General features: G+C 34.6%; 1 protein-coding gene across 1 annotated transcript in view; it reads right to left on the reverse strand.

Moving 5' to 3' along the window:
• The window catches only part of LOC103607974 (tyrosine-protein kinase Fer-like), a gene marked incomplete at its 3' end in the record, with an annotated part of 74,263 nt that overhangs the window by 10,715 nt on the left and 48,122 nt on the right, over positions 1-15,426 (reverse strand). Inside the window, exons 4-6 of the mRNA XM_008592419.1 lie at positions 14,161-14,344; positions 9,845-9,982; positions 9,132-9,248 (exon numbers count right to left, since the gene is read on the reverse strand). Coding sequence (XP_008590641.1) covers positions 9,132-9,248; positions 9,845-9,982; positions 14,161-14,344 — 439 coding nt within the window. The remainder of the gene's footprint in view (positions 1-9,131; positions 9,249-9,844; positions 9,983-14,160; positions 14,345-15,426) is intronic.

The following is a 15,426-nucleotide window of genomic DNA, read 5'->3' on the forward strand; positions in this document are numbered from 1 at the left end:
ATATTTTGTATTATATTGCAATATCTCATACAAAAAATCTGAATTGATATTATTTTTAGTTGAGGATACACATTTAAGTAATCAGATTTTAGGCAGGATTTCTAAAGCATATTTAGCCTACTTTTTCTTCATTAACTCCTTTCCTGATATTATTGTAAGAAGCTACCCTCAGACTGAGCTAGAAAAAAAGGGGGAAAAAAAAAAAAAAAGTCCTCTTAATGCAGAAAAACTCTTGGAAAAAAGACAACCTAATATTCAAGTGGACAAAGAACACAATTGGAAGTTCATCAAGCAAAAAACTGAATGATCAATAACAACATGGAATTACTTACAACTTGACCCAAAATTAAATACTGCAGATTAAATACACAATTTTTTCAAAGAATAAGAAAGATTAATAATATCCAGTATTCACAATATTATAAAAAAAAGAGACACATATATTGTTAATGTGACAAAGTTGGCACAAATTTTTCAGAGGTCAAGTAGTAATTATCTCTCAGATTTTAAATTAGAATATTCGTTGAACATCTAAAAACCTGTCTTACTGAAACACTTGAACAATGTGCACAAAACGTGTCCATACAAAGATATTTGTTGCAACATGGTTTACAAAGCAAAAAACAGAAAATATTTAAATGTCCATCAACAGGGGAATGGATGAATACATTTTAAATTTTAATTCATTTATGATACAGAATAGCATACGGCCATTAAAAAAGAATGAGGTATGCACATACAAGGTTCTTCCAAGATATAATTTTAAATTAAAAGACAAGATCTATAAGAATTCATATAGCACTGTTCCAATTATATTAAAATACATGTACGGCTATATATGCTATGGACTGAATTGTGCCCCTGAGAATTCATCTGGTAAAGCCCTAACCTCTAATATGATGGTATTTGAAGATGAAGCCTTTGGGAGGTAACTAGGATTAGAAAAAGATATGAGGGTGGAGCCCTCATGATGGGTTTAGTGCCCTTATAAGAAGAAACACCAACTCACTCTCACTCTCTTCTCTCCCCTCACTTACACAGAGGTCATGAGAGTACATAGCCAGAAGGCAGGCATCTACAAATCAAGAAAAGAGCCCTCACCAGAAACTAAGTTGGTTGGCACCATGATCTTGGACTTCCCAATCTCTATAACTCTGAGAAATAAATTCCTGTTGTTTTTAAGCCACCCAGTCTATGGTCATTTTTATGGCAGTCCAAGCAGACCAAAACAATATGTGCATATCAATATGTTTATGTTTGTATGTGAATGCATAGGAAAAAAAAATGACTATAAACCAAACTTTTATCAACACTGTGGGGAGTATGGGATTGAGTAGGAGATGATTAAAGGCCAAAAAACTTTTTGTTTACTGTATGTACATATACATTGTTTAAAACTTCCATAACAAAAATGGATTTAATTTTTTTAAATTACTAACTAATAGTTAATAGAGATGAAAGAGGCAGAAAAACTGAGACATGATCAGAACTCAAAATATACCAGTCCAAATTATTTTATTTTTGCTTGGAGTTCAACAACATAATAAATCTCAATAGGTTTCTGAGGCCATTACTATATGATAGCAAAACAAAATCAATAATGCTTATAATAATGATCCAGAGTAATCAGGGAAAAGTCAAATTAAGATTATTTTCTTTAGGAATATGCACCTATGTATAAGAGATATTCATCAAATCTAGTAAAATTATGCTTTTTATATATGATGGAAATACGAGCTTCTGTTATCTGAAAAATTCACTTACATGGAATAGTTCATATTCTGACTACCACATAAAGAAGGCATTACTGTGTTAAAATTAGAGATCATTCTCAACAAAGCTACATTTGGCTTCAAGTTACTTATTAAACAATTATAAATAAATAAGTAAATAACATTTACATAATTCTTTGCTATTTATAAAACACTGCTTTATATATTCGCTTTTTTAATCCCCATGAAAGTCTAGAACACAGGGCCCTACCTTAGAACCTGTTCCAACCACCATCTGTCACCCCAGTCTGGAGGTTACACAGCAGATAACAACCAGCTTCACATCACTACCCTGGCCATGCTACATCTAAGCTGAATTTAATAAAAAGCTCATTCCCTTTTTATCACTTTCTTCTCCTCTGTTCAGTCTTTTTCTTCTTCTCCTACACCTTTCTCTTATTCTCTTATTCTCTTCCTGGCTAATTTTCCATTCACTTCTCTCTGAACCCTTCAATCATGTATTTAAACAAGTGTTTAATGAACACATTTCTTGTGTCAAACACTCTGCTAGACACTAGGGATACAACAATAAACAAGTTTGCCTTCAGGAAACTTACATTACAGCTAGACAAACATAAAAGTAGAAAAGACAAATTATGTAGAAGAATGAAACCGTATGGTGAAAGTATTTTCCCTTTCATAGCACTATACCATTTTTAAAACCTGAAGTGTGTGGATCAAGTGAAGAGAAAAACATTCCAGTAATTACAGTTTATGTATAGATGACAAAATAAATGGAAGCAGAGTTTGCAAATTTCAAAGTACTATTTACCATCAGGCCATCATTATACTAGTGGGCTTCAAAAAGTTCATGGAAAGATTATTATTATCTTTTAAATCCATTTTTCCACAAACTTTTTGAAATATACCCATTCATGTTTTGTATACAAATATAATAGCAACAATTCAAATGGCTTATTCTATACATTTTTAAATTAAATTTCATGGCATTATAATACAAACGAGTTAAATGTCATAAAATGACACTGCCCTGGAAAAAAATTCACAAAATAACATAATACTTAACATTTATTGAGTGTCAAGCAGTTTTAATCACTTTATAAAATAAACACTTAAATTTATATAATTCTTATAACAACACTATTATTATCTCTATTTACATATGAGGAACTGAGGCAGAGAGGTTAAGCACCTTGTCCAAGGTAAGAACACTAGTAAGTGGAAGAGCTGGTATTAGAACGAGGCAGCTTAAATCCTGAGACCATGCTCTTAACAACTAATATTCTCTGTTTTAGTAAATATATTTCACTAAGTTTATCTCATATATATACACATACATACACACACACATATATATATGCTTCAACAAGTGCATAAAGACATAAATACGAGGAGCCTTTAAAAAGTTCATGGAAGGGCCGGCCTGGTGGCGCACTCGGTAGAGTGCGGCGCTTGGGAGCACAGCGGCGCTCCCGCCGAGGGTTCGGATCCCATATAGAGACCAGTCCACTCACTGGTTGAGCGCGGTATGGGCGCAACACCGAGGGATGCGATCCCGTTGCCGGTAGCGGTACAGGCGTGACACCGAGGGTTGCGATCCCGTTACCGGTCACGAGAAAAGACAAAAAGGAAAAAAAAAAAAAAAAGTTCATGGAAAGATTCAATTCTACTTTTCCACAAACTTTTTGAAGTACCCTCCTACAAGTATGTTTATTGAAACACTGGTTATAATCACAATAACCAAAGGTAAAGGTACTGTAGTGCTACTGATGTTTAATCTTCAAGCACCTCACTTGCATAATCCCTTCCACAGTTCTGCATGTAACTTTATATTTGTAAATTTGTATAGTTTTTTTTAAAGATGCTTTCACCCCATCCCCCCAATTTTTTAAACTTCAGGTCCCAGGAAACCTGGATCCAACCCTGGCAATATGACAAAACTGGAAATAAACTACATGTCTATTAATATGCAGCTATGTTGGTGGGAAAGAAGAGAGGTTGTAGATAATAGTGACAAAGCAACCTGAGATTCAAACCTGACGGTAATGCAACCTAAAAACATGTTTGATGGGAAAAGCCCAATCTCAGGTGTCCAGTGCTCGAAATAAGTTATCATAGCCTGAGAAACAGCTCTTGACCACATGATAAGATACCATGCAAAAAAAAATCCTATAAATAGGAAAAAACAATCCTACAAATAATTGAGTTTAACTCTTCTATGCATACACACCTTTATAAATATAGTTAATAGATAAATAATGAGATTTTGATAAAATGCATTGTGTACATATTTAGATGGGTAAAGGCAGTAAATTTGTCATGTACATGTCATATCACTAGGTTTGCATCATAAATGGGTTAAGTAATCTGTCTAGTTTCAAAGATAATTTGTTAAAGGAGGATAACTTGCTAAATTATACTCCAAAAAGGTTTTACCAATTGACATTTCTACCAACACTATATATGAGGGCTTATTTCTCCATACCTTACACAATACTGGATATCATCAAATTATTAAATCTTTGCCAATCGAGTAGATAAAATAATCTCTTTCTTTTTAATTTATACTTCTTTAATCATCAATGAAGAATATCCCTTCACAGGATTATTGGTCATTTGTATTTATTTTTCCAAGAACCATCTGTCCATTTGTTTCTTTCATTTCTTTTGTAATAATATTTCAACACAATCAACAACTAAATTAACAACTTTAATGCATTCAGGAAAGAAAAGATGTTAGCTTAACTTTAAAGCACTAATATCATGGTAAAAAAAAAAGCAAGATTTTTCTCTTATATTCAAAACATATACACAAGTTTTAATGGAATTACTTTAGATTTATGTTAACAGTGCCAAAAGACATACTGAATAACTCTTGGTATAAAATTCTGAAGAAACCTTAATCTTAAACTCATATCCTGAATACAGACACTGTTCAATAAAATGTAGCTAAAGTTTTACAGTAGTAAGATGCAAGCAATTAAATCTTCTATCACATTATCAAAGATTTATTATCTTTAATTTATTACATTTTTGTTCATTGCTCCCTCACCATAATTAAGAAATAATGATTTATGAGCATAATGAATTTTGCTCTCATTATACTATGAAAAGCAATAAAACAAATTCTTCTTCAGCGACAAAATCTCTGGGTTTACATTAGCTTATAACAGGTAGGTATTTTAATTTTCCTACATTACACTCCAATACCTATATGTTCATTCTTTTTGGTGTTTATTAAAATGTTTCAGTATAAACTCCTTGAAGGTACTAACCCTTAACACCTTGGATATATAGTAAACATATTTTGATAAATGAATAAGTTATCTTGGGAGCAATATACTGATGACAAAAAAAACCCAGGAATAGTTTAGGTCATATTCCTTCACCAAACAGCACATGAATTGAGAAATTAAATGTCACACTGCACAAGTAACATAAACTCTACCATACATTTTCTGCTATGTGTTCAACTCTATTGTTTAGAGCAAGGTTTCTCAACCTCAGCACTATTGCCAGATAATTCTTTGTTGTGGGAGACTGTCCTGTACACTGTTGAATGTTCAGCAGTATCTGTAGCTAATGTCTCCAAACACAATCAAATGTCTCCTGGAGTATAAAATCCCCCTGGGTGAGAACCACTGGTTTAGAGATAGATGACACTGTAAATGTCAATAGTCAAAGACAAGAGTCAAAGTGATGCCTCCTGTGGAAGGCATCAAAAATTTGGGGAACAACTTCAAGAATTTCAATATAACTGCTAGGAAACCCTCTAATCTAGGGTATTCCCATGCCTCCATTCCTCTCATCTGTAGTCAGTCCACTATAATTATTCAGCCTTAATCTTGTACAGATGATTTGTGGACAAGCATTTGTTAGTTTCTTCAGTGCCATCTGGACAGCTTTAAAGATTTCAAACCCATTTCCAAGAGCTAGTTCCAGAATCCTACTGTAGCTAGTTATATGTACCACTACAATGTAACTGAACAAGAGAAAGAAGACTGTTTAATTATACTGGATGGGGACTTTGGGCTGAGTGATTCAAGGTAAAATTACAACAGGTGAGATAATATAACACGTCCTGGGCCGGCCCAGTGGCACACTGCTACAGTGCGCCGCTTGGGAGCGCGGCGGCGCTCCCAACAAAAAAATATATATTAAATAAAAAATATATATTAAATAAAAAATATATATTAAATAAAAAATATATATTAAATAAAAAATATATATTAAATAAAAAATATATATTAAATAAAAAATATATATTAAATAAAAAATATATATTAAATAAAAAATATATATTAAATAAAAAATATATATTAAATAAAAAATATATATTAAATAAAAAATATATATTAAATAAAAAATATATATTAAATAAAACAAATGCATACATTGTGGAAATTTCTTCCTGTCAATTCTTATGAAGAAGAATTTTAAATATTAATGGTGTTTGAAAGGGAATACATACACTCAATAATAACCTGAAATGCACAAATCATTGGAAAAATCACATTTTTTTCTTATTCCTGATCTCCAACCATCTACCAATTCTCTTTGAGGGTTACAACTGTTAGTTTCTTGTATATCTTTCCAGAGATTTTTCCATTTACTTGGAGGCATATGTATGTCTCTTCCAAATTACATAAGAGATAGCTTATGAATGTATAAATACTTCTGTCTGTATACATATACAGACATAAGTATACATATATATATATATATATATATATATAAAACACGTCCAATACTGAAGAGAAATGAGTGCATAAACATTTCTAGCTGTGGTTCTGACACAAAGATAAGCACATACAATGCTTATTAATGAACACGTTTCTTTGTATTGTTCCTGGACAAGATGAGGAGACAAGTTAAATATTTAAAAGCAGAGTGCCTTAATCATGTTTTCTAAATTCAAAAATGCACTACTAATTGCCTTTAATGTTTGAAAAGTACTAACAACACATTAAGATTTCTCAAAACTCTTTTAAAGTTTTATGCAACAGAAATAACAAAGTAGAAGGAACTGATTTAAAAGCCTATAACAGAACACATCCCTGCTTCAAGAGAAAAAACTCAATTAAAAGTCAAATTTTGTACAAAACACTGACACCAGTAACTCTCTTATCTCTAACATTCAGCATCCTCATTTCCAATATACTACTTCCAATAAGTTTTGAGGACAAAATAAGAAAAAAAACATTGATAGAGGTTAGATGTGTTGTCCCTGCCAAAACTCATGTGGAAATCTGATTCCCAATCTGGCAGTGCTGGAAGCTGTTTGAGTCATGGGGGTGGATCCCTCATGAATGGATTAATGCTCTCCCTGGGGGAGGAGGGGTAGTGAGTGAGTTCTCACTCTATTAGTTCCTGCAAGAGCTGGTTGTTTAAAAGATCCTGGCACCTCCTTTCTCTCTCTCTCTTGCTTCCTCTCGCCATGTGATCTGCTTGTACCTACCAGCCGCCTGCCGCTTTCCACCATGAGTAGAAGGAGCCTGAAAGGCCCATGCCAGATGCAGCTGTCCCAGAATCAAAACCCAAACAAAGCTCTGTTCTTTATAAATTACCCAGTCTCATATATTCCTGTTATCGCAACACAAAACAGACTAATATAGAAAACTGGTATCAGAAGTGGGGTGTCTCTGCTGCAGCTCTGACCCTATGTTTCTGTTCAGGGTTGTTCTAGCGAAGACTCTACGTGGTGAATCTACCCCTGCAGCAGATCTCTTCCTGGGCCCCCATGCTTTTCCATACATTCTTTGAAATAATGGTGGAAAAAACCAGGCCTTCAGAGCTCTGGCATTCTGCAAGCCTGCAGACCTAACACCACATGGATGCCACCAAGGCTTCCAGCCTGTATTTTCCAAAGCTGCATGTCCAGCCAATTTACCCACAGCTGGGGTAGCCAAAGCAGCTGGAGTACTGGTGCTAGCAGTTTCCCAAGGTGGTCCTGGGCCGTGAACCCGTGGAGGGCTGCTCAAGTCTGTTCCCCAAGACTATTCTGTCTCCCTGGGTCTTTGGGCCAGAAATGGAAGAGGAGGTCCCAGAGACTTCTGCAATGCTTTCAGGGCCTTTTTCTCCTTCTCTTGACAATTCATTTCCTTTGTACTAATTTTCTTAGCTAATGGTCACTGGACTGCGCCACTGCATGCACTCTGCTTCTCTACCATATGGCCAGGCTGCAAATTTTCCAAATCTTTATGCTCTGCTTCCCTTTTAAATTTGGCTTTACATCATGCCTTTTCTGCCATAACTCAGAGTAGGCTGTTAAAAGTAACCATGCAGCTTCCTTAATGCTTTGCCGCTTAGTAATTTCTTCTGCCAAATATTCTGATTCATAACTCTTAAGTTCCACCTTCCACAAAGTCCAAGGGCTTGGACACAATGCAGCCAAGTTCCTTGCTATGGTGTAGCAAGGGTTATCTTTTGTACAATTCCTGATAAGTTCCTCATTTCTATCTGAGACCTCGTCATCTGCATGGCCTTTATTGTCTACATTTCTATCAACATTCTGGTCAAAACCATTTAACCAATCTCTAAAACATTCCAAACATTCTCTCATCTTTTTGTCTTCTTCTAAGTCCTCCAAACTCCTCCAGTCTTTGCCTAACACCCAGTTCCAAAGCCACTTCTACATTTTCGGGTATCTGTATAGCAACACCCCACTCCTCGGTACCAATTTTCTGTATTAGTCCGTTTTTGTTGCTTATAAAAAAGTACACCAAACTCAGTGATTTATAAAGAAAATAAAATTTATTCCTTACAGTTTCTGAGGCTGGGAATTCCAAAGTCCATCTGGTGGTGGTGACAGTGACCCAGGGGTCTCACAGTGCAAGATGGTGGAAGCAGAGAGAGCAGAGGGAGAGAGAGAGACTCTCCTCTTCTTTTAAAGCCCTCAAACCACGCCCCTGGCCACCATTTTTAATCCATTAACTACTGCATGGTCCTACAATCCAATCACCTCTTCAAGGCTCCACCTTTCAATTACCGTAATAGGATTTCCCACCTTCCCCACAGTCACAGTGGGGGCTAAGTTTCTAATATATAAAATGCGAGGGATACAATTAAAGCTTCAATGAGTTTTGGAGGGACATAATTCAATCCACTATCAACATAAATAAATTTTGAAAATGATACAGCATTATTCTAATATAAGACATTAGCAATAACTAGGCAAATGAATGTAATATTACACAGAACTTTGATTTTCAGAATTAATGAAATTAGTGATAAGAAGTAAAATTAACACATTGTTCAAAACATGTCACTCTGACCAAACAAATTTAATTTACTTTTCATTACTTGGAAAAAAATTTGCAATTTTGAATGTGATAAAGTACAACTGCAAAGCAATAATAATGCTAACATTTAAACTGTATAGATTTTCTAAATACTTACATTACTTGCAAACTTTCTGCTGTTAAATTATTCCACATGATTTCATTTGCCTGAAGATTTTCATTTTCTTCTAATAAGGAAATATCAAACTCAATATCTTCTTTAGCAGCCATTGTTCTAGTAAAGCATGCCAAATAATTTTGATCAATATGGATATGCTATCATAATATATCTTAGTACACACCAAAGTCAAAATATTTGCTCTTATCCAAAATTACATTAACAAAGTAAACACAAATCATATAAATAAAATTAAGCCATAGGCATCACAGATCTAGTCATGTACCTTAGTTCCCTCATTTGTAGAATACAGATATTAACTAATAATCTTCTTTATCCTGTCACAGTTCTAATGAGTATAAAATAAGATGCATGCATGGGAAAGAAACTGGTGTATCACAAAGTTTAATACACATATAAAGTCACAGTGTTGTTATTACATATATTTTTTAAAAAGAAAATATAATTTCATGGGTTAAATATAAATTTAAGCAATGATAGAGTGAGAACTGACAAATTTTGAAATATCATTATATAAATTAAATAGTTATCATCATTGACAAAGGACTTTGAAAATTAAAAGCAGACAAACTAATCTAAAATATGCTATGTCCTAATAAGTGATTAAATATTTATTTTAATTTGGCTAAATATTACATGGCAGAAAAAATAATACTGTCATAAACACTTACAGAGGAATGAAAATATCATACCTGTGAACATCTATGAAATTATTGTATTCTGTACTAGGATCTATCTGTTCAACTGACATTTCAATCTCTTTGTGGACATTCACTATTTCCTCTGTAACAAGACTGGTTATCTGGCTGTACTCATCAAATATACCTTTTCTGAAAATAAAAATAAAAATTTACAACATTTTAAAGTTTTATTAAGACAAACATGGTCTCAAAAAGGGTTAAGAGTAATAAACTTAAAAAATGTAATATCAATATTTATAGATGGTGGCTTCATGCACTACCTTATTTCATACACCTGGAGAGTAAAGACAGGGATTATATAAATGTACAGATTAGCAATTTACATTTGATATAATACAGTAATTGTGAATGATCTTGAATAAGGCATTACCTTTTTGAACATGTATTTGATATGTCTAAAATATAGGACTAGTGATAAATTTTTATTTCTAAATATTCTCATAGAAATTTTGGATTCCACAATATGGAACTCTGATCAAGTCCTGTCTCTTTAACACTCCTTTCAAGTGACCACCACTTCCTCACATGCCCTTCATCTTGGTTCTTCTCTTGCTCGTGGACCTCAGCTCTTTTCCATATACTTAGTTCAACTGATTCTATACCTTCAATGACATCTAAATCTCTTCTCCTGATCTCCAGTCAGTAGTTATCAAAGTTATTAAAGTTATCAGACTGGTCTAATAAATGCAAAAGGAAAAAAACTGTTCTATCACAAAGACCAGATCCCTACTAAAAAATTCCATGCTGTAAATATATGCCATCGATTAATAGTGGCTTTAACAGCAGGTGTGGACAGACAAGCTTATCCTGAACATACCCAAATAAATATAAAACATGGCTTGTTTTTCTTTTCCAGAATCATTTCTCAAAGAAAAGTAATCTTTACAAAAGCTCCCTTATTATGAAGTATTCTCTCAACTATTTTAAATAGAAAAATAATGTTCCGGTAAAAAAAAAAAAAAAAAATTAGATTTAAACTGCTTCAGGTAATGCTAGTTTCAAATGATTAAAGAAATCATCTGACAAACACAATTTAAAGAAAAGGGGATGGCAGAGAAATTTAATACAGATTTAGTCAATATTCCTCCTCATGGTTGAATACTGAATAATATTAATGTAAATGAGCCTATCTAGATAACGCTTATAAAGCAATACAGTAAATATTTATGATGAGGAGATCATTAACATTCACCTTCAAGACAAATAGGAGGGAGAGGAAGAAATCTCCTAACATACAAATGGGTACCTGTCACATGGGATTCAATTTCAGTGATATCATCATGCTTGGATTTTTAAAATGCTAGATCTAAAATAACACATTACAAAGTAAAAATATGTTGTGGGAAACTATTATATGTGTCAAAAAATGTTCTAGTGATGATAAAGATACTATTATTTAAAATTCATGTGAACAGTTTGAAAAAATATTGACTCATGAAATGAGTGGGAAAGGAAATATTTCTAAATCAACAATATGTAATTTAAAGTAGAGATAAGTAACTAAATTTCTGAATTACGTATTTTAAGTAGACATCTCACTACTTTACCAACACTTTGAAAAGTATACATATTCTAGTTGACTAAAAACACTTTATTTTATCTTCTTATTGTGAATATGGAAGATCACCTAAAATTTACTCTTACTTATACACAAGTATGTTTCTAGTTATCTTCACTTTTACATAAAGAGAAGCAAAAGCAAGTCAAACAGAGTCTGAAAGACAGCAGACAAATTTGATCTCTTAATTTTGAGGTTCTGGAAGTCGTTTTTGCCCAAGAAATATTGGGAACCTTTATCCCTTATCAGAAATATTTGTATGTAAGTGAAATAACATAACACAAAGATAGCTAGTTATACTAAATCTGTTATGGCACCAAGGAGCCCTTCAAAGAAAACAATGAAGCCATTTATTAAGTTTAATTAATATCAGGATAACAGTTAATCAAGTATTAAGAGATTTTTTTTAACATTTCCCCTTTTGAATAATTATTAAAATAGATGTGTTGTGCAGCACAACTTTCAAAGTTTTACAGAGAAGAACATTTCTCACATAGTATAATAAAAATCTCCAGCTTTTGGTGGCCCCAGGTGTTCCTTGACTTGTAGAAACCTAATCTCAATTTCTGCCTCTTTTTTCACATGGCTTTCTCTCTCTCTCTCTCTCTCTCTCTCTCTCTCTCTCTCTCTCTCTCTCTGTGTGTGTGTCTGTCATCTCCTCTTATAAGGATTCAAGTCATTGGATTTTGAGACTACTCTAATTCCAGGATTATCTCATCTTGAGATCCTTAACTAATTACATCTGCAAAGGCATTTTTCAAATAAGATCACATTCTAAGCTTCCAGTTGCACATGAATTTGGAGGATATACTATTCAACGCACTTCATCTTTCCCATGGAAAGAGTGCTGGATTAGTAAGAAGACCTAGCTAGCTTCAAGTCCCAGATCTGCCATCTCTTAGCTTTGTGATCTTGAGCCATTCCTGATTTCTCTGTCACAGATACTCTGGCTATAACCTGTTCTTCCTACTCTTCAGGTACTATAAATAACAAGAGAGCAAATGAGCAAATGCACACAAAAGTGCTTTGCAAACTACAATGTATTGTGTAAATTGAATGTTTTGTTTTAGAAATTATCATTTTACCTTTCACAGTTACTATGTGTTGGGAAAATATAGGAAAATGGTCAGGGCCCCTCAGATGTTCAGAATCTTGCTGAACATTTGATGTAAATATGAACATGTGCCCAAGTGTTCCTTGGTTATTATCTAATGTAATTGAGCATGTGCACCCAGGTGTCCTGGGTTTTGGACTTAAGTATAAAGGACGAGTGGCTCTGATCCATGCTCCCCCACCCCCCACCCCCAGGATGGCTCCGGGGGTGTCATGGGGAGCCCTAGGCCTCTACTGCTGCTGGAGGCTGCTGCTGAAAGCTGTTGCTACCAGTGTCCCCGGGACCCTCTGAGAGGCCGCCACCACTGCCAGACCTGCAAGCTGCTGGACCTGAAAACTGCTGCTGCCATTGCTGAGGGCTGAGCTTGTGTCATCTGCCAACAGCTCCTTGGATCTTTCCCAATAACATAGCATGGTCCTGCGTGAGAGGGGTCTGGGGACCCAGCCTGTACAATGGGTTTGAAAGGTCTGAGCCCTAGCTCTGATAATATAAATGGAAACTTGGTATAACTAAAATAATGAAACATTTTGGCTTTAGTTATGATTTGCCTTACTCGACAACTGGCGTAGTTGTGTAGCTTTACACTGTGGCACCTACTAACTTATTCAATATTCAGGCATCCTCATATCATAACCTCAAAAATGCTCACAATCATCTTTCATATTTATTTATTGCTACATTTCAAAATATACTAAACCGAGGAACTCATGTGCTAATTTATGTAATTACAGATAAAATATAGAATATAAGTACTTGCATTTAACTGGCCAAAGTTCCTTCTCTCATAATTCACCACTTATTTGTGAACTTTATCTCTATCTGAAAGATAACCAACCACTTAGTTCTCCTTCTCTAACTCTCCTTTGCTACTACCCCATTTCCTTTCTCTCTTCCCCAACCCTACTCCTAGCCCACAGCAACTCTAACACTGAAGGATTCCCCTACACACATTTCCTTTGAAAGAAAATTCAATCTAGTCATTCAGAAAGTGCTAAGCCAGCTAATAAAATGGATAAAGTCCCCCAAAGGGTGGCTTATTTTTTCTGTTGTCTGTGTCAATGTACATGATAAACATGGGCACATATAACTTATTGATTAAATTCTACTGTTAAGTCCTTAAAGGAAAGAATTGTGGCTTGCTCATCTCTATATCCCAAAGCACCAGGTAGCGTGCTCTGCACACAGTAAAATTTCAAGAAACATTTGTTGATTTTAATCTCACACAGGAAAAAAAAGAACAAGAAGCTGTCGAATAAACCTTCAAAAATTTCTTTCCTTGAGGCATCTTCTCATTTGTTCAAGATTTAAATACCAACCCTCTGGAAGCAGATATTCATTTCTTAACACTTGTCAACTTGTTGATTTTTTTTCATTTAAATTTCCAGCTAACGAGAACAAAACAAAAATATACTAAAGAAGGGCCATTCTCAGGACTAACTAAAAGATTTAGGAGATGAGCACATCTGAAGGGACACCAGAAGCAAAAATCAAGAAGGACTAAGGTAAAACAGGTCTGAGATACCCATTGGGCTGGGTCAGTAATGAAGCTTATGAAACAAAAGCTTAACTCAGAGAGAAAATATGCTGAAATCATTTTATGAAGGAATTTTATGATAAATAGGAAATGTATCTTACAGTGCTTTTATCATCTCTTCTTGCATCTTTTGTAAGGAGTCCAGAAGCAGAGGAAGTGTAGTGTCATAATACTGATTCTGATGAAGCTGTGCCCCTTTCAATGCCAATACATACTGATTATGTAACATATGAAGTTTCATTGTGGCTTTATCATAGCGTTCCTTGGCCTTTTCAGTTTCCTTCCCTGAAGAAAACATTGAATAATGTTAGCAAAGAGATAAGATAAAAAGTCTTATCTTCACTATGTGCAAAAAGGATTACCACTATTTTACGTTATTTCACACATCTTATATAAATACTCAACAAAAGTTTATTGAACATATATACTATGTGCTCAGCTTTATGCAAAGAACTATTTATTTGCCAGTACTTAGCACATAGGCTGCCATGAAGGAGGCATTCAGTATAGTGAATTCTTGGTGAATAAAGGTCAATATATAACACAAATCTTCAAGGAGCTTATAAAACAGTGCACATAAAACTGCATAACTGAGAAAACAAGAAAGTTTCTATAAATAATATTACATTTTGAGGTCTGTCTGAGATATGAGTACAGACAAGAGTAGTCAGAGGAAGTTTGTGTAGAAAACAGATCCTTAAAAGATGGGGCACATCTGGAAAAAGTATAAGAAAGATAGACAGACAATAGTTATTCCCTCTCATCTTCCCCTTTCCCTTCATTCCTTTCTTCCTTTCATGCAATGAATATTATTGACTGAACTCTGCTAGGAACTGTGCTAATAAACATTGAGAATTCAGTATTTGGCAAAACAGAGTCCTTGACATAGAGCCTGGTGAACTGAAATACTGAGTGTATACATGTTACATAGGCAAGCAAAGAGATAAGCTTGCCTGAAGAAGATGGCAAGTTATGAGGAAGTAAAGGAAATATATCTGTATAGATAGGGCAATTCCAGGTGTTGAATGATTAAAAATGAAGCAGAGAAATTCAAACTTGATATGGGAGAAGTCTAGGAGATACTGATAATGTTATGAATTAAACCTTTTTGTGGTTCCTTTACTAAAGTTTAGAAAATATTGGGGCCAGCCCGGTGGCGCACTGCTACAGTGCGCCGCTTGGGAGCGCGGTGGCGCTCCCGCCGAGGGTTCGGATCCCACATACAGACTGGTTCCCGCTCACTGGCTGAGCAAGGCGTGGGAGCAACACCGAGGGTTGCGATCCCGTTGCCGGTCCCGGTCCGGTACGGGTGTGACACTGAGGGTGGCGATCCATTGCTGGACACGAAAAAAGACAAAAAGGAAAAA

The sequence above is a fragment of the Galeopterus variegatus genome, unplaced genomic scaffold (assembly GCF_000696425.1).
Source record: "Galeopterus variegatus unplaced genomic scaffold, G_variegatus-3.0.2 Scaffold7910, whole genome shotgun sequence".
Classification (NCBI taxonomy): Eukaryota; Metazoa; Chordata; class Mammalia; order Dermoptera; family Cynocephalidae; genus Galeopterus; species Galeopterus variegatus.